General features: G+C 43.2%; 1 protein-coding gene across 4 annotated transcripts in view; it reads left to right on the forward strand.

Moving 5' to 3' along the window:
- ATG16L1 (autophagy related 16 like 1) overlaps nucleotides 1-19,441 on the forward strand; it is a 32,345-nt gene that overhangs the window by 8,287 nt on the left and 4,617 nt on the right. For 2 of the 4 annotated variants that reach the window (XM_080933025.1, XM_080933028.1), the window contains 13 exons: nucleotides 223-328; nucleotides 969-1,042; nucleotides 1,762-2,013; nucleotides 4,454-4,519; nucleotides 6,912-6,998; nucleotides 7,593-7,649; nucleotides 7,862-7,909; nucleotides 8,531-8,633; nucleotides 11,644-11,749; nucleotides 12,836-12,906; nucleotides 14,337-14,408; nucleotides 18,534-18,654; nucleotides 18,900-19,005. In XM_080933025.1, the coding sequence (XP_080789151.1) occupies nucleotides 223-328; nucleotides 969-1,042; nucleotides 1,762-2,013; nucleotides 4,454-4,519; nucleotides 6,912-6,998; nucleotides 7,593-7,649; nucleotides 7,862-7,909; nucleotides 8,531-8,633; nucleotides 11,644-11,749; nucleotides 12,836-12,906; nucleotides 14,337-14,408; nucleotides 18,534-18,654; nucleotides 18,900-19,005 (1,269 nt within the window). The remainder of the gene's footprint in view (nucleotides 1-222; nucleotides 329-968; nucleotides 1,043-1,761; nucleotides 2,014-4,453; nucleotides 4,520-6,911; nucleotides 6,999-7,592; nucleotides 7,650-7,861; nucleotides 7,910-8,530; nucleotides 8,634-11,643; nucleotides 11,750-12,835; nucleotides 12,907-14,336; nucleotides 14,409-18,533; nucleotides 18,655-18,899; nucleotides 19,006-19,441) is intronic. The other 2 variants (XM_080933026.1, XM_080933027.1) reach the window with 2 other exon arrangements.

Genomic DNA, 19,441 nt, shown 5'->3' on the forward strand with positions numbered 1-19,441 from the left:
AGCTGTGGTTATATTTGTGGTTGTATTTACCACCAGTCTCCTGCCTCCTACCCATAATGGATCAAGCTTTGCCACTGTTTCAGATACCAAATGGTTTGGTAGATTGTGCAGGATTAAATTCTGGAGTTAATGATTTCTTGCCTAGTCAGGAAGGTCTGGAGTCTGAGTTTATTTCACTCTCCTTTTTTACATGTTGTCTTTGTGTGGCTGATGGTGATTTAGTCCTGGACATGATGGTGCGTGGAATGATAGTCTGCTACAAGAAATGGCCCAGATGAAGATGAAACACCAAGAAGAGCTGACTGAACTGCACAAGAAGCGTGGGGAGGTAAAGCCCATCTTTTCTTTGTAGGACCCTCTGAGAAGAGGCAGGAAAACAATCACTGACCTGAAACCTGGCAGTAATGTGGTGGAATTTGGCATTACAAGCTCCATGAGGCAGAGGATAAGGGGTAAGATGGGTCAACAGGCAGCCCATGACAGGATACAACAGGAAACCATCAAACAACATGAGACCTGTTAGCAGGTGGTGAGCCAAAACCAGACTACTGCTCTTAACAGCAGCATAAGAAAAATAATAGGGAAGTCTTGAAGAAAAACATTTCCTGATACATTGATTGTTAAGTGTGAACCCTCAGACATCAGTAATGAGGGTGCATGTTGTACTCTAGTTTCTGGTCTTACATTAGACAGCTCTGGGTGAGAAAATGCCTTTACCGTGTTCAGATGAGTCAGCCACAAGGTGGATGCATAGACAGTTTCCTCTATGCAGACCTCAAAGCCAACCAAGATTCTCAGTAAGAGGCAGCACACATAGCCTCAAAGGCCCTTCTACCTGCTTTGCAACCATATCCCCTTTCCTTTTTAGCTTTACCCAACCACAGGCACTTCTTTTTTAAATTGAGGAAACTGTAACCCAATGTGTGGTTGAGATTCAAAAGTCTCTTCTTCACTTACTTATTTCCCAGTTAGCTCAGTTGGTGATTGACCTGAATAACCAAATGCAGCAGAAGGACAAGGAGATACAGATGAATGAAGCAAAGTAAGTAGAGACCATGAGTCCTGGGGGTCTGGCTGTTGGGTCACACATCTGCTGTGCTGTGCTAGTCAGAACAGGGCTGGTGGCAGGTGGGAGCTACCCTGCCCTCAGCAAGAATTTTATTCCAGTGCTTGCAGCCTGGCGCTCTTTTCTAAGAGCAAGGGTGATACCCTTAGGCTCCTTGGTGCTGTACCCCGACCTGAGGATGTAATGATGGCTCTTGCAAGTGAGTGCTGCAGAGGCATTCTCAGTTCTCCATGACCACTGTGCAGTCACCAGTGCCTTCCACTAGAGGCAGGGCCACGGTGGAGAAGCACATGCCTGTTGGGTGGTGGAACATACATTTGTGAGCAGAAAGATTGTTAACTAGCAAGAACTTTGGCAGACAAAAGAAACAGACTCAGATTTAGTGTCTTAGAGCTGTAGAAAGATCCTTGCAAGGCCCTTTGCCACTTGGGAAATGTCTAGAGCTTCCCCTTCCCTAAGGTTCTGTTTTCCCAAAAACTACTGTTATTAACCATTTGTGGTCAATAGACTCTTCATCCTGGGTGTTTGCTATTATTGAACTGTTCTGCATACCAAGGAGCTAGATAGGCCGGGTATGGTGGCCAATGTTCCTGCTGCTGCTTTCTCAAGCTCACATAAGTGACGCTTGGCCAGGTGCCCTGGCTTTGGTTACAAGGCTCAGATGAGGGAAAGCTCCTCTCAAATTGTACTTTCAGGATTGCAGAGTGTTTACAGACCATCTCTGACCTGGAGACAGACTGCCTGGACCTGCGCACCAAACTGCAGGATCTTGAGGTAGCCAACCAGACCCTGAAGGATGAGTATGATGCCCTGCAGATTACTTTTACTGCCCTAGAAGAGAAACTGAGGAAAACTACTGAGGAGAACCAGGAACTGGTCACCAGGTGGATGGCTGAGAAGGCTCAAGAAGCCAATCGCCTCAATGCAGAGAATGAGAAGGACTCCAGGTGGGACATCTTGCTGCACTTCATGGGCTCTGGGCTTAGTGGAGCAGAACCTGGTTCTCTGAAAAGAAAAGCATGCCTGGCAGCTGTTAGGGTGGTAGAGGTGTCATGAACCAGAAAACACTAGCCAAAGTAGAAATGTGGGAATCAGAAATTTGCATTAGCAAGAACATCTGCATCTGATCAGAGAGATACGCTGTTAGGACCACACTGTTCTAGTGGCATGTCTTTGATACATGTCCCCCTACTACCTCCCAATTTCATGAGTCTATTCAGACTAGACAAAACTTCCAATTCTGCTAGTAAGAAGACTATAGCTTAATCTCAGGAATTTAAAAGTGATATTCCTAAATTCATTGTTAATGCTTTTTAATATGGCAAAGTCTGGGTAGGATTTATGTCATGAATTAAAAGATGGGTCACTGGGGTGTCAGTTAAATGCATTACATTGAAAAAGGAATTTTAAAACCATTCTTTTAATACTATTCTGCTAAATCCTGATCTAAAACGTATAAATCCAGAAAACAAAGCTTTTGGAAAGAACAGCTGTCTGACCAGTAGCCAACACTTGTTTTAATGGGGAAAGCCTCCCACTCTACATGTTAGGAATTTGTATCTGTGTGTCAGCATATGCAGGAATTTAGAATTCAACATGTGCACACACAGTGCTGACTGTTTATCATGATCAAGGTTCACTGTTACGTATACATATGTCTATTCAAACAGCAAGACCACCATATTTAAATACATCTATCTGGAAAATCTCTGTAGCTCAGTCTGAAAAGGATCTTAATTCATCGGCAGTGGTGTTAGGGATACCTTCTGAAGAATAATGGTGAGTGCGTGCCTGCCCTGCCACATTAGTGGAAAGCTTTTGTTCCAGAGGTCAAGTTAGAAGAATTCGGATTATTTTATGAAGGGTTTCTAAATAGAAATGCTAAAGAACTTTCCAGGCAGAGAATCAGATAAAGAGTGACAGTAAACTTGTTAGATTTCTTAAAATCAAGAAAACGGCAAATGAAGAAATGGTTTTGTTTATCACTGTGTGTGAGTTCTTGTGTGTGCACACACAAGGTAGGGAAGGCAGAGCATCACCGAAGTGTATATAGTGGAAGCTAGAGAACTCTGAAATCAGTTCTCCCCTGTATGTGGGAGTCAGGAAACCAAACTCAGTTACTTACACAGCAATCAACTTTATCCACTAGGCTCGAAATGCTCTTTTAAAATAAAGTCTTCTTGTTGCCATCATTGGGAAGTGGTGGGTGTGACAAGCAGCAGTGGCAGTGATCTGTAAAGATGCCAGAAAAGTTAGGAGGCAAGTGTGTTCCAAGTGCTGGACAATTGCTTTAGACTAGCCACTTGTTGGACTTCATCCCTAGGAAGTAGGAAAACTTATTCACAAATGGTTAGTCAAGGTGGCACGTGATTCATAGTGAAGACATTAAGATTATGCCTTTTAAGGGTTTTTTTTGGGGGGGGGGGTGGAGGTTGGTTCCATTTTTAAAAATACTTAAAATATTTTCCTATGTATTTTATGTGTATGTACTCTGTCTGCATGTACACCTGCACACCAGAAATGCTATTAACTGCAGAGCCATCTCTCTGGCCCTGATATTTTATTTTTTAGTAGTCTTTCTGCGTACTTCTCAATGTCCTGGAACTGCAGGTGCTGAGATTAAAGGGGTAGACCACCTCCCCCAGCCTCAACATTATGTATTTGAAAAATAATTCATAGCTCTAATAGTTTTGAGATTTGAAACTAGAAATATGAAATACAAAGTGTTCTACTTTTATTTAGAGTTGATGAGATGCTGTTTTCTGTTTGCTTGCTTGTTTTTTTCTTTTCTACCTTTCTGAAGTTTTCTTGTATAACTAAGGGCTGAACTTACAGGGCTTTACACATGATGGGCAACTGCCACTCTCTCAGGCCCTGAAACTTGGATTAAGGAAAAATGAGCCATCCTTTGCATTGTTGCTGTTGCATGTTGACTTCTCTTAAACGGTTTAGTTTATGCCTTAGCTTTCTTGGACAGATTTGGGTCAAGAGGACCCCAGGGGATCTGGAAGTGGCATCATGTGACTGCAGGTATAGAAGTGAATTGTGTAGAGGTGTCTCTTGCCGTGCCCTTTCTGCTAGCCTGGTCCTGAGTCCATGCAGGTGTACTGCGCCATGACTTGCTCACTGAACCGGAAGTTAGGCTGGCACTGAACACAGGCCCCAGAGATCCTCCGGTTTGCATTCCCACAGGGGTTAGAGGCATGTGTCATGCTGGGCCTTTTATATAGCTGCTGGGACCTTGTGGCAGTGATCACAGAGCCATCTCTAGTCCTGAACTGAACATTCAGATATGCCCTTAGAACTTTTTGTTGAGAGTGAAGCATGGTGCTTTCATAAACAGGCAGGATTTTACATTTTGCTTGTTCATTTTATTTTTGCAAGCAGGAGGCGTCAAGCACGACTGCAGAAGGAGCTTGCAGAGGCAGCCAAGGAACCTCTGCCTGTTGAACAGTAAGTACAGAGAAATTAATCAAAACTATGCTCTTAATGATTTTTTTATGGTTTTATTTCTTTAAAAGCTTTTTAGAAAAGGTTACATTTTACTATGGGTGGGGTGGGGGAGATATTAGGGATTGGAGCTACAGCCATGGCCCAAAGCTAAAATAGTAAAGGCAGAAAATAAAAGCATATTACCACCACTGAAAAGGTAGCGTGCACATGACCCATTTCAGTTAATTTTACTGTGATGGCTTCTTGTTGCACTTAAAAATAATGTACTGAAAATGGTCTTTGACTGTATTTCAACTCAGTTACTTGGGATATAATTTTTTTTTTAAAGATTTATTTGCTTATTATATATAAGTACACTGTAGCTGTCTTCGGACACACCAGGAGAGGGCGTAAGATCTTATTACAGATGGTTGTGAGCCACCATGTGGTTACTGGGATTTGAACTCAGGACCTCTGAAAAAGCAGCCAGTGCTCTTAACCTCTGAGCCATCTCTCCAGCCCGGGGTGTAATTTTTCAAGTAATATGTGTTGACTTAGGACTATTGGATATATCACCAAATTACTTTCCAAGAAGTTTTTCTTGTTGACGGTAGTCAGCTGTTCATGACTAACTTCCTGCACATAGAGCCACAGACACTTGGATCATTGGCCTTTCTCTCATTAGACCTGTGGTCATGTTATCTGTGCTGTGGTTTCAGTCTCTACTCTCTTGGTCTGTCACCTTAGTGGAAGTGTGTCCAGTGTTTTAATGTAAGTGAGGTCAGCAATCTCTACAAATGAACTTGAACTGAAATTGAACCAGCTCTCCCTAGTCCACCTGCTGATCAAGAGGGAGAGTCATACTGGAAGGTCTCTTAAGTGATGGGGGTTTAGTAACAGTCCTTTGTGCTCTGACTCATAGTGGGTTTTCTGATGGAATGTGTTAGCTTTAGACCCACTGTTACTTAAGTGTGTGTATTGGCTCCTGGGGCTGAGAGATGCTCCGCAGTTTAAAGCACTTGATGCTCTTGTTGAGCACCTGGGTTCAGTTCCCAGCGCTCACATGGTGGCTCACAGCCATCTCTATATCCAGCTGCAGGATCCACTCTTCTCTTCTGACCTGTGCCGATTCCCAGCATCAAGTACACACGCATGCATGCAGGCTAAACATAAATAAACACACTTTTAAAAAATAAAATTTTTATTGCTTTCTTTTAAGTGGAGAGAAGTGGTTTAAACTCGAGCTGTCCACTCATTCACCCCTACCCTCTAGAAGAAATGAAAGTTCTGCTAATAAACCTTTGCTCTAAAAGGAGAGAGCATGAATGTGTGTGTCTCTTGACCTCATGGAGAAAACTGGTCTCGGTATATTTTTTTAAACCCACAAAGTAAATAAATAGGTCACCTAAAAATGAGATGTGGTTACTTTAAAAAAAGAAAATCAAACATCTAGTAAGCAGCTAACTAGATGGAAAGGACCCAGCAGCTTTCCCGGGGTCCCACATGGAAAGCTTGTGCTGAAATGCAAATCTGGGAGAGCTTGCTAGAGAGGTTTTTCTAATCGGTGTACTCCTCGGGAATATAACAGTGTAGGTCAGAGACGTATATGTTTTGGGGTGGAGGTGATGACTTGGCAGGACCTGGTGTTTTCTGGGGTGTGGGCCTTTAGAATCCTGAGACTCCATCAGAGCATCACTGTAGACTCTGCTCCTTTTCATCTTTCTCCTGTGACTCTTACTCACACTCTAGAGCTAGGAAATCCAGCCAAGTAGGAAATCAGGCACAGCCTTGTTCCCCTTATTCTTTTCTATACCCCAGCCAAGAGTGTGAGGCAGTTATGTGAAATCCTAGAGTAAATAAGGAAAAGTAAATTTACTTAGCCTTGGTGTAACAGGTTCTTAAGTATATATGCTCATAATACAGATAATTGTTGGAAGAAAAAAGTCTTGCTTTCAAATTCTTAAGACTCTAAACAGTAGGTGGTAAACTCTTAATTTCTTAAGCTATTTTTCCCATGAAGTTTGCAACACAACAGATCATTAATATCAGAATAATTACTTGCCTTCCCCACGATCAGGAAAGAATTGACCTACAGGAATGTGTAGGAAGAGGAATTCCAGAGGTACCTGGGATCCGCTGAGATAAACATCAAAAAGGAGCATGTTGAGACCAGATGATATCACAGGAAGTGTGCAGAGCCTCCAGCCATCAGAAGCACATGCATTTAGGTTTTGCTTATTCTTGGTTGGCATTGTTGGTTTTCAGTAGGTAAAACAGTTTCTCAAACATAGTGTAGTTCCCTTTTCTTTGACATCACTTTACAATGAAGTCTCTGGAGAGTCCATCACTAGAATGTGGCCTTTGCAAAGCCAGTACCAGGGACAATGACAGATTCTCTTTTATTTCTTTCTAGGGATGATGACATTGAAGTCATTGTGGATGAGACCTCAGATCACACAGAAGAGACCTCTCCTGTGCGAGCTATCAGCAGAGCAGCTACGTGAGTGGACCGGTTGGGTGGGGAAAAGGCGAGCACCAGCATCAGTGTGACTGTTCATTTGTGGACATGACATGAGAACCTAGTCATGTACCCAGAGTCCCCAAGCCCCGTTCTCCCCACAGAGAGGAGAGTGGGAGGGAGGAGAGTACGCACGGGTGGCCTGGCATTTCTAACACAAACAGGTACAACGGCCCTCTGAGAGATGGGTGAACTGCCAAACTTTATTATACACGATAACCATTCAGATATCCTAGGGCACAAGGATAGATATTGTAAGGTTTTTTTAAATAGAGCTGAAAAAAATGTGTTGGATTTACCATGAACATCCAGAAGTTTTTAGGTGAGTTAGATAGATTCCTCGTCATTTGCAGGGAGATCAGGTTAATCCTGGGGAGCCTTTGTTTCTTAAGACTATAGGCTGGGTTTTCTTTCTCCCTCCTTACTATTTCTTGGTGGTTCAAATGCTGTGTTGAGTTTGTCTTTGCTGGGATTTGGGAATGGAAAGTATATTCCCAGGTATTTATTTTTAGGGGCTGTTTTGATTTGGGGTGCAAATGTTTCTAAGGTTTAAACCTATCCTCCCCTCCTCTTTAGTAAGCGACTCTCGCAGCCTGCTGGAGGCCTTCTGGATTCTATCACTAATATCTTTGGGTAGGTTAGAAGACCTTCACCTTTCCTTTTTAAAATGTGTAAATATACCTAAGCGTATGTATGTGATGTATTATTTTTAATGTACACCAGAATTTCAGTGGTGCCAAGAACATGGATGCCTTAAATCAGCTTGTCATTTAGCTTCTTCCTCTTTTCTGCCACTTCCTTTCTGTTTTTCTTGCTGCGAGCTGATCTATGGCCTTTTCCTTTAGTCTGTCCGAATCTCCCCTTTTGGGACATCATTCTTCTGATGCTGCCAGGTGAAAATATTACCCTCTCTCAGCCCAGCATGTGAGTGTGGGTTATTGATAATCGTGCTGATCACGCTGTGCTGCCCGCAATCACTGATGTCCACATGCTAACCGGGATGCTTTGCATGCGCCTAGGAATGAATGCTGGAGCCCTTGAGCAGGGCAGTCAGGGTGAGCTGGGCAGTCATCATGCTCTTGATGCTCTTCTTAGCATGCATCTGACTTTGCCTTGACCACAGGTGTAAATGCTGAGGGTAGTTGTAAACAGGCATGGAAATCAGCGTAAAACTGTTTCAAAGTGCCAGAGTTCACATGTAAGCTAGCTAGTCTGTTAGGTTAAGGTTTTCCCACAGTTGACTGACAGGGCAAGCAGCTTTCATTCAAGACTGCTTCAGTGGTGGGTTTTGGAGCCCATGATTTAGCAAAAAAGGAGTAAGGTATGTGTGCTAACTCTTTGTTGTCATTTGAGTGCGATGGTAAGACTCCTGAATTTTGGAGGGTCAGAAGCACAGCAGCTATTCGCACAGGCACTCTGCTGAAACAAGGTCACCATTGAGGCCTTTCTGGCAGACAGGTGAATACTGATCCTGTGCGGTTTTGTATAATGTCTGTCTTTGTGTTATTCCTTAGGAGACGCTCTGTCTCTTCCATCCCAGTCCCCCAAGATATCGTGGACACTCATCCTGCTTCTGGTAAAGATGTGAGAGTCCCAACCACTGCCTCATATGTCTTTGTAAGTATGCTTTATACCCAGTCCCCTCTGAGCCTGGGCTGGAACTAACTGGTCCTTTGAGAGCTCCAACTAGGCTTCCCATTGCTGACGTGTTTAGACTTGTTGTTGGCTTTGTGGTCTGTAAGGAATTAAGGTATGTTGTGCTTAGTTTCAGCACAGAATTTGTTAGGGACATCCTCTGTCACAGGCAACTGGCTAAGAGGATTGGTGACTTGAGCAAGAGAAAACCAGGGTTGGAGAAGAAACTGTAATTTTGTAGTTGTTTTGACCAGTTAGCTGCAGTTTAAGGTGAAATTCCTGATGGAGGTTTATGTCTTTCAGAGGCACTAGAGAAATAGTTGATGTTAAAAGTGGGGAGCTAGAGAGAAGACTCTCATGGTTGAGAACTAGCTGCTCTTCCAGAAGACCTGAGTTTGATTTTCAACATCACATGGCAGCTTGTAAGTTCGGTTCCAGGAGATCCAACACTCTTCTGGCCCCATGAACACCAGGCATACACACGGTGCACAAACATTCAGGTATACAAAATACTCTTACATACACACATAAAATTTAAAAATGATGACGTCCACAAGAGTCAGGTTTCGGTTTCATAAATCAAACTGTATCAGGATGACTTCCAACCTCTAAGAGCCTGTGATTGGAACTAGGACACCACACTGCACAGGAAACATTAGCTGTAGTACCTGGGAATCTAAGTTGGGTTCTGGCAGTAACAGGTAACCTTAGTCCAGACGTAGGTCTAGCCCAGGAAAATGGTCTACCTTGCTCAAAGCCTTGAAAACACTGAGGAAGCAGAGCGGCATCGTGACTGGCAGTGCCTACAGTTGGTTAGGCGGGTTTAGGGAATCAAGGGGAGACATGCAGCTCGAGCCTGCTTTCAGTTAATGGAATGGCTCCTGGGTGGTGGAACTCACTGCGAGAGCTTCATTATTAGTCAGCCGTTGCAGTGAGCTGACTGAAGCTTGGGTGTTGAACGAGTCCTGCTTTGGAGGAGGAGTTGGATAGGGCAACAGCAGAGCCATACCTTACAGAGGTCAGTGATGATTGGTAAAAGGTCTGATTGCACTGAATGTCACAGCCCATTTCTTGCCCTCTACTCCCAGCAGCCCATTTTTTCCTAGCACATTGAAGTTATGTGCATGGGATAGAGGGGTAGCTGATAATTTAGGATTCTGCCAGTATGTGTTCCGAGAGTGAACGGTTCACAGCTGACTGCTATCCAACAGAACCCATGAAGCAGGAGTCTTGATGAGGGCGGATGGGTGTGACAGTGCATGATCTCAAGTTTTCAATCTGAGACCTCAGGACAGAACACTCTTACGAAGGAGAGCCGCACAAGGTAAAAGTCAGGTTGAACATGAGTGGGAAAGTGGACAGTCACATCACCAAAGTCTGTTAGTTAGGGAGATGGTGCCTCCCTGGGCTTCGGTAGACTTGGAACAAAACCTAGACATCAGCTTTGTAAGTAGTTCTATATCTACTGTTGTGTTGAGGGAGTATAGTGATACCATTTCTTCTCATTTATGTGGGTTGCTTTTACCTGGTCTCATTCAGAATGTGGGTGTTCATTCATGCTAATCTTAGAAATCCCCTGTGAAAGGACTGGGCACAGTGGCACTTGCTTTTAATCCCAGCACTCAGGAAGCAAGACGAGAATATGAGTTTAAGGTCAGCCTGACCCAGAAATCAATTTCCAACCTATCTTTTAAAGGGGGGAGGGGAGATTTCTGTATGAAGAACTTATAATTCTCCTAAAATAGCACTTTTATTGGATTTTTTTTTTTTCATTTTTAAAGCACAATGTGGGTCATAAAATTTTTTTTTCTGGTAAATAAGCAAAATGAAGCTACAGGAAGTTAAACACTTGTTGGACATCACACTTTCCAGAATGAGCTACAGAAACTCGGTATTAGAACTGGCCAAGAAAAAGTTTAGCTGGGGCTGCAGAGATGGCTTAGTGGGTAAGATTGCTTGTTGCAGTGTATGAGGACCTGTGTTCATAGTCTTAGAATTCATCTAGAAAGCTGAAAGGCTTTGTGTTTATAACCCAGCACAGAGGGGTAGAGAACAGAAAATTACAGGGTCTTGCCGATTACTAGCATAGCTTCAAGTTCATTGAGAAAACTTGCCTCAGGGCACTAAGGCAGAGTGAGAAACCTACAAAACACACACACACACACACACACACACACACACACACACACACACAAAAGCTTCCCTTAAGGTGTTGTGTGTTACCAGGTGCATAGATATTAGTGATACGTAATAAGAGTAAATCTAGTAAGTATTTGGCACAAAAGAAGCAATTCTGAGGCTACAGAGATGTCTCAGTCATTAAGTGTGCTTTGCTGTTCTTTTAAGAGGACCTGAATTTGGTTCCCAACTCTCACTTCAGATAGCTCACTCATAACCATCTATCACTCCACCTTCAAGGGATCAGATACCTTCTTCTGGCCCACACATGCAAAGGCAAACTTTAAGCAATATATTTTAATTTTGTGTGTGTGTGTGTGTTTTTTTTTTTTTTGTTTGTTTGTTTTTTTTTTTTTTTTTGGTGGGGGTATGCTATTGTGTTTCCTGTCTGGCCTTAAACTTTTGGCAATCTGTCTTTGCTTTCTAAGGGCTTGGGTTAGAGGGAAGTAAGGGTATGTCACCACACCTGGCTGATTTTAAATCACTTAAGTAAATACAAACCAAACATGGTAGCAGACCCCTGTAACCCAAGTACCTAGGAGACCAAGATCAGAGAATTGCCATTGTAGTTAAGGTTCACTACACAGCGAGATAATTCTGTATTCAAATGGATGAATTCATGCCATTGCAATTGTGGAAGAAAATAATGAAAGTAGAATCTTAGGAGACTTTGGGTTTAGAGTCCACTCAGAGATCGTAGTTGGATCCAGCTGTATTTGAGGTTTGGTGTTTGGCAGAGGGCTAAGCATATGAAGCGTGTGTCTTGGGCTCCTGGATGATGATAATTCAGCTTAAACAAGGTGCTGTCTTGCAGGATGCACATGACGGAGAGGTCAATGCAGTGCAGTTCAGCCCGGGCTCCCGGTTACTGGCCACTGGAGGCATGGACCGTAGGGTTAAACTTTGGGAAGCATTTGGAGGTAAGAGCTTTGGTATCCTTAGAAGAAAGCTCTGGTGACAGCTGAGTGACTTTTTGCTTTATTTTTCATTCATTTTACTTTATTTTTAATTATATTTTAGTTTGTTTAATGTATGAGTAGTGGAGTTGGGACTAGTTGAGATCACATGACTTGAAACTTATGCTTTTGTTCTTTGGGACAAAGTCTTACAGTAAGTGCAGCCTTGCTTGGAACTCATGGTTCTCCTGCTATGTCTTCCCCATGGCTGAGGTCAAAATTCTGTGCTCTTAACACTGAAGCCGTTTCTAGGCTCTAGAGCAAAGAGAAAGACACATGTTACTGTTTTTTGATATTTGAGCACAAGCTTTTGATCTTAATATATTGATTGTGGGTGAAGCATTGTACCTGTCTGCTCTTTGTTTGATTTGCAGGAAAGTGACTCAGTTAAACCTCTCAGTCTGTTGAAACCTGTGAGAATGTCATGCTTTGCTCAGAGACTTATGTTAGGACAGATGGAATGACTAAAGTGGTTAGAAGATAAAGTTCAACCATAAGGAAATAAATCTTGGCAGATGCACTTTATAAAAATTAATCATCTGTGGTGCTACTCAGCAGTAAAGCACTTGCTTAGCTGTTAACAGAATAGCAACATAGCTTTGGATTTTTGGGTCAGTATACACCTCTGGGGAGACGAGAAGGGTGATTGGAGGGTTGAAAGAGAAGTGCTGTTGTCGAGGGGCTGTTCACAGGGAGGGAAGTATTGACAGTTGGCTGTCTGGATTGATAGGATTATAGAGTCTAACAATTTTTCAGGCCATAATGAAATGAACATCACCAAAACAGGAATTATGAAAAGTTAGAGGTTATTTTCAAAATTTTTAGTTATCATCAATAGTGATGGAAGCCCAAACATTGATGTATCAAAATTCACTGAGAAGGAATGTGAAGCCCTGCATGAGTCCCAAAGGACAACTTGGAAACGTGTGGCCATGCCTGAATCTGTCTTGTCTGGCTCTGCAGTTGTTACAGGAACGCTGTTTGGTGTTAGGATTGACTTGCACTGCCCCTTTTAAACACAGTTACTAACTTTAACTTTGTTTCATGCAGATAAATGTGAATTCAAGGGCTCCCTGTCTGGCAGTAATGCAGGAATTACAAGCATTGAGTTTGATAGTGCTGTAAGTACCTAATGTCATGATTTTAGGTTGTTGGGGTTTGATTGGTTTTTTTTTGAGACAGCGTCTTTATATGGCCCTGGCTGCGCATCCCAAGTGTGCTCCACTCTGCCTGGCTAATTTTAGAGATTAAAAAAAAAAACAATAATTAAAAACAAAACAATAACAACAACAGAACCACAAGACTTCCATGTTCTTTGCAGTTTGAATCCAGTTCCTAGGAGTCAGGGTGGTGTCTTCTCTTAAGAAATTTCCCTTTAAAAGAGCTAGGCCAGCAAGATGGCTCAGCAAGTACAGGCACTGGCTGCTAAGCCTGACAAACCTGTGTTAGACCCCTGGGACCCACATGGTGGAAAGAGAGAACTAACTCTTAAACGTTGTCTACACACGCACGTGCACACACACAAGATACATTTTAAAGAGAATGCCAAGAAAACATTGAACTGCAGATTGTGGTATTAAGGTAATACACTTCTTGAATTAGCTTAGGGAACAGAGTAAACCATTTGAGGCAAAACTCAAAGTCGTATGCAAAGGGTGGGCATTACAGGCAGAGAGAAGAGCTGGAGCAGGGTAGGTCTAGAAGCTGCTGAGTAATGGTAGCATCTCTATTGCTCAAGAGTACTACTGATTTGATGGTACCTTTTCTTTGGTTTCTGATAGCCCCTGTGTCCTGCTTGTGTTCTGTTGCCCTCCTTGGAAAGGTACCATCCACATCTGCTTCTCATGGAGCTGAAAACCTTACCTGAAAGGATGGGCACTGGCTAGGTGATAGTCATCATGCTTCAAGCACTGGTGCCTGGGTATCAGGGAAACATAAGGAATTAAGACTGGTTAGTTGGAAGTATGTGGTATCAGAAGGTTCATACACTCATAAAGCCATTCCATAATTCTGGGGATCAAACCCAGGTACTTGGACATGCTACACAAGTGCCTTACCATTCAGCTACCTCGGTTCCTGAGAGTTTTAAAAAAGATCCAGAATAAAGTGGTCTGAAATGGCTCCTGAACTCCCAGGAGGATTAAGTAGTGGGGCTCCAGAGGAAGGAACAGAGGACGTTGGGCAGCCTCAAAGATAAGTAGGAGACGAGTTAGAAGAGTGGGAGCCTCCAGGCTCTCTGGTTTGCTCATCAGTATTATCAGGAATTTCTGCCTATTGTTAAGGGGACAATGGTGAAGGGAAAGGTGAGTGGTGAGGGCGAGCTCTGATGAGTTTTAGGTATCTACTGCACTCCTGTAAGGTCAGGTGAATCCAGAAGGAAGAACTCAGCTTCAAACACTGGGTAGGAGTACTTTTCAGCACATTGGCAATAAGCTACATGTTGTGTCTAGCTTAGCGGGAGAGTTGAAAGCATCTTCTTGGACCTGATAACTGGAAATTTGTACTTTGTGAACTGAATTTTGCTAAATGTTTTTTCTTTTTATTCTCGTAGGGAGCTTACCTATTAGCAGCTTCAAATGATTTTGCAAGCCGAATCTGGACTGTAGATGATTATCGATTACGGGTAAGACACAGTTAAAAAGGCTAGCATGGTACTCTAATTGCATGTGGCAATCAGTATGCAGTTGTTTAATTAGAGATTTGTGTATTTCTCTATAGAAATTATATTTAATTCATGTTTTTCTGAGAAAATCTGTTTTTTCTTTGCACTCTTAATTTGCCAAAAATACATTGTTTCAACATATTTTCCATGATTGTCTCAGGGCTCTTTGAGTCCTTAAGAACCAGTTATGCTTAATAATCTGTTTTAGCTTAACTTTTCAATTCAGACACCATCATATGATTTGTGGCTCTTAAAGCCGTAAGCCCTAAAAGTTCCCTCATAGTTGGGCATTAGGAATAGAAATGCATGGGTTGTGTATGCGCTCAGCTAGGAAAGCTGGAAACCAGAGACGGTGCAGGGGAAGCAGAGCGGCATCAGCTGTTGAGGAAATCTGAGCCCAGCTTGGTATCCAGAAGAAGGATCAGAACTTGGTTTTAAGAGTTACGTATCTGGTGGAAAGAGGTTTTCACAGAATCCTGAAAACTAAATCTTGGTGGGACATTTTAAGTTTGACACAAGGTGCTTTGGTGTGTGCCCCACAGAGATGGCATGACGTTAAAGTGAGTGTGTGCACTCTGCAGAGGGAGCCGGGGCCTTAGGTCCTTACCGCTGGGTTTGGTGCTCTGATTGAACGCTACAGAGATGAAGCATGAGACTTTCAGAAGCATATTAACTTACCACTTCAGCTTCTCATTTTCCTGGAGGTAATTGTATTTACCTGTGAGGCATGGTTCTCACTTGGAAGAAGACTCGATTCTAAACATACAAAAACAGGAGCCGAGAGAAAAATGGCGGTATATACTGTGAATGGTGAAAAGTCAGCCTGTGGTTTCTAAAGGAAAGACTTCAGCAGGGGGCTACTGCAGCTTATGTCTGAACACACCACAGTTTTGGTTCCTTGGTTTTGCATTTTAAACATGGAGAAGGTGCCTGGCCAGTGCTGTGGGCTGCATAGTAATCCACCCTGTGGTCAGCTGTGGTGTTTAACCATTCTTCTGGTTTGTTTTTGGTAAGATTTATTTTTTATTTTTAATTGTATGCATATGTCTGTGCATGAGTATATGCACATGCGTACGGATACTGTGAGGCCTGGAGGTATCACAGTACACCAAGGGCACGTCCACATGCACACACCTTTTTTATTTTTTTTTTTTGAGTCAGAGACTTCCTGTTTTATCCTGGCTGGCATGGAATTCATATGAGCCAGGTTGGCCTCTACTTTGCAGGAGTCCTCCTGCCTCTTGTACCTTGGTGTTATGATATGACATCATGCCAAGCTCTGTTCATCTTTTATTGGACATTTAAGATTGAGTGAATACTTCAAGGAGAGTTAGTTTGCTTAAAGAGAATTCATTTTTTTGTGTTGGACATGGTATTGAGCTATAACTGTTTTATGTATCTGTTTTAATTTTCCTGGAACTCAGATGAGGGAGGTAGATAGGACAGGGTCAGACAGGGAGTGAGGAATATGTTTCAAGAAGCTGAAATTCGAAGGTAGTATTTAAATTAAATGCTAAAAGTAAACTTCAAAAACATCTAATGGGTTGGGTGTGGTGGCTCTTGTCTGTAATCTCAGCATTTGGGAGGCTGAGGCAGGAGGATTGCACTTGAAGAGGTCAGAACAACTTGCAGGAGTTTTGTTTTCTCTTCCACTACATCAGTTCCAGGGATCAAACTCAGGTTGTCGGGCTTGGCGGGGAGGGCCCACTGAGCCATCTTTGTGGCTCAGGTCTGCTTCTCAGTTTAGCCTTCAGGATGTGGATGCAAGAGCTTGAATCCTTAGACCCTAGGAACTTGTAAAGGCATTCTTGCCTCTTAAAGGGGAAATTACATACACCTGTAATCTAGCACTTAGGACACAGAAGCTGGAATATCTTAAATATCTGTGTTTAAGGACAGCTTGACCTACTCAGTGAGCGACAGGACTAAATATAGAGAGAGGTGCTGTCTCAAAAAAAGAAAAAGAGAAAAAAAAATGATTTTCATTTACTCATGTGAGGGAGGGAGGTGTGTGTGCCATGGCACTTGTGTGGAGGTGGCACAGCTTGGAGGAGTAGGTCCTCTCCATGTGGATCCTCACTGAGCCTTCTCACTAGGGCATTCTGTTCTTAATCAGAAACAAAACATTGCTGAACCCTTACAAAAATAATTCTAGTCAGGGGTGGTATACATTCCTTTAGCCCAGTCTGATCCCAGTGAGATCTAGGACAGCCAAGGTTACATGGTGAGACCCTCCCTGTCTTTAATTTAAAAGAAAAAAGTTACTCCTAGGGACCCAAAGGTGACTGAACAAATAACTGCTTGCTGTATAAGCCAGATGGTTTGAGATTGATCCCTGGACACCATGTAAATGAAGGGGAGGCGTCTCCACTGGGCATACACACAATAATTAATAATAGCAGTGGTAGTTGTTGTACATAAAAATCGAAGAGCTAAAGAGTTCAATGAAAAACTGGTCTTGTGACTGACTAGAGTCTTGTTTACAACTACCACAGCATCAGCTTTGGGTGACCCAGCATCTCTCAGGGCCCTGGCAACTACAGTGGTGTGCACAAGTGAGCCTTTAAAAATATGTAAAGATAAAAGCTAGGCATGTTAGTACATGCCTTTAATCCTAGCCCTCAGAAGGCAGCTGCCTCCTTCCACATAGTGAGATCTTTCCTCAAAAAGAAAAGAGGAAGGAAGGAAGGAAGGAAAGAAGGAAAACTTATCTTGGAAAGAGGTCAATGATGAATAGTAAAAGGTCTGACTTCCGAGGTCGCCTCCCAGCAGCTTACATCCCCAGCTGCTTATCTCTCCCATCATGCTCTAGTGGTGCTGTCATGGGCAAAACCAGCTGACATGCAGTGATGTCTCCACTCTGTCTTCCCTAACAAGCCCAGAGAAGACACTGGAAGGCATCCGACAGCTCAGTCATAAGGGATTTGATTGTTGGGAGTGCTGGCGTCCTTGGTTATGATCTGACGTTTTAAGCTGAGACCTCTTATTTTAAACATCCCATAGCCTCTAATTGTGTGTATGGAATTCTGATGTTTCCTTTAGTAAATTATGCCTGCAATGACCCTGTCTACTCTCACTTTAAGTATAGACTGACTTTCAGTGACCATGATAAAATAAAGTCCTGTCTTTGTTACTTTGAGTTAGACTTAGTGTGGTGCACCTGTTGATCCCAGCACTGGAGAGGTGAAGGCAAGAGCTTTCAAAAACAGCCCCAGCCCCTTCTTGCTCCCTCTTTTCTTTTCTCTCTCTCTCTCTCTCTCTCTCTCTCTCTCTCTCTTTCAAGGAATTTATGGAATTTGGTGCTGTTTTTAAGGTTGGTTTTGTATTTCTCTTTAATAGGAGTCCCCTGACCCCCTATAGTGCTGGGACCTAGAGCCTCATATGTGCTAGACAGTGCGCCACCACTGAGCTATATCCCAGAGTCTTACTGTATTGCCCAGGCTGGTTTTGAGTTTACAGATTCCAGGAATCCAAGTACTGGGATTATGTATGCAATGCCTGCCTTTATTGTGGTCTTGTGACATCTAGCTTCTGTCACTGTTGTGAGAGACCTAAGTAAGATAGGACAAAGCAGCTCAGCTCAGGTTGCAGAAGCTTGGCTTTGGCCTGTGATGGCACAGTGCACCATGTATCTGAGGAACCTGTCTGCCTTGTGGTGAAAGTCAAAGAACAAAACAGGAAGGGTCCAGGCCCCTATTTTGGGGTTGGGAGGTATAAACTCAATGTGTTATCTTCTTCCCACTGGGCCACAAACTATAGAGGCTAAGCCTCAACATAGCAATCCTTGGGTGCCATTCACGATCAAGTTAAAGCAATGCCTCATCTCTTGGCAGCACCCAGAAATAGCTTCTAGAAGATTCTGAAGCTCCTCTTCGGGTCAGAAATGTGGCTGCATAGTTGAAGCACGTGGCTTCTTTGAGGCTGAGTCGGTGAAGGTGTGCTCCATGTACCATACTTCTTTCCTCGCCTTCTGATTTCTTTGGAGATATGTGAAGATTTGGGGGCCTTCTGAGACTGTCTCTGGAGCTCCTCTGTGAAGGCAGTTTGTTATCCCAAGTCTCACCCTGGCTGTGTCCTCTCTTGTAGCACACACTCACAGGCCACAGTGGGAAAGTCCTGTCTGCCAAGTTCCTGCTGGACAACGCACGGATAGTCTCAGGAAGTCACGACCGGACCCTCAAACTCTGGGATCTGCGCAGCAAAGTCTGTGAGGAAATGCAGTCTCTCTGTGTGATTTTATAGATATTAGCGGTGGAGGGATGTTCTAATAACAGTCTCAACCCCGGCTCATTTTGGTCTGAGGGTCACTAGGGTAGTGAGGGTTGTTCTCTGCTTGAGGCCTTATTTCATTTTGTGGTTTTGGGAGCTTGGTAGTCAAGAGCATAGTAGCCATGTTGTTTATGTACCGGCCACGTGGTTGCCTTTGATTGATGGTGTTTGGTTTTCTTTCAGGTATAAAAACAGTGTTTGCAGGATCCAGCTGCAATGACATTGTTTGCACCGAGCAATGTGTGATGAGTGGACATTTTGACAAGAAAATTCGTTTCTGGGATATCCGGTATGATGCCTTAGAAGAGCTTGGAGGGAGGCTGATGAGAGAACATATAAAGAGCTATGAGCGTGCTTTGTGTGGGGCTGTGTTCTCATGCTCAGAGACTGGCAGAACTCCAGGACAGCTGGGTCTGGCTGTGCTCTTCTTTATACAAAGTAGTCTTCTGGGTCCAGCCATCATTTACTGTGTACCAGATGCTCTTCCAACTGTAAGATGAGCAGAGATGAGAAGATACTCATTCCTTCCTATCTTTAGGCAAATTAACTAGGAAACAAGGAAGACTGAGTACAGGCAGTGGACACTGGAGTGTTCCTGTAGTGGAGAGAAGCCAATGGACTTTATATTACAGAAAGTTACTGAAAGACAGACCCACCCAGAACAGCTGGGTGCAGCTGTCAATAAGTGGGGTGCTTGTGCCAGTGAGATGGGGTGAGTAGGAATT

The sequence above is a fragment of the Micromys minutus genome (assembly GCF_963924665.1).
Source record: "Micromys minutus genome assembly, chromosome: 19".
NCBI lineage: Eukaryota > Metazoa > Chordata > Mammalia > Rodentia > Muridae > Micromys > Micromys minutus.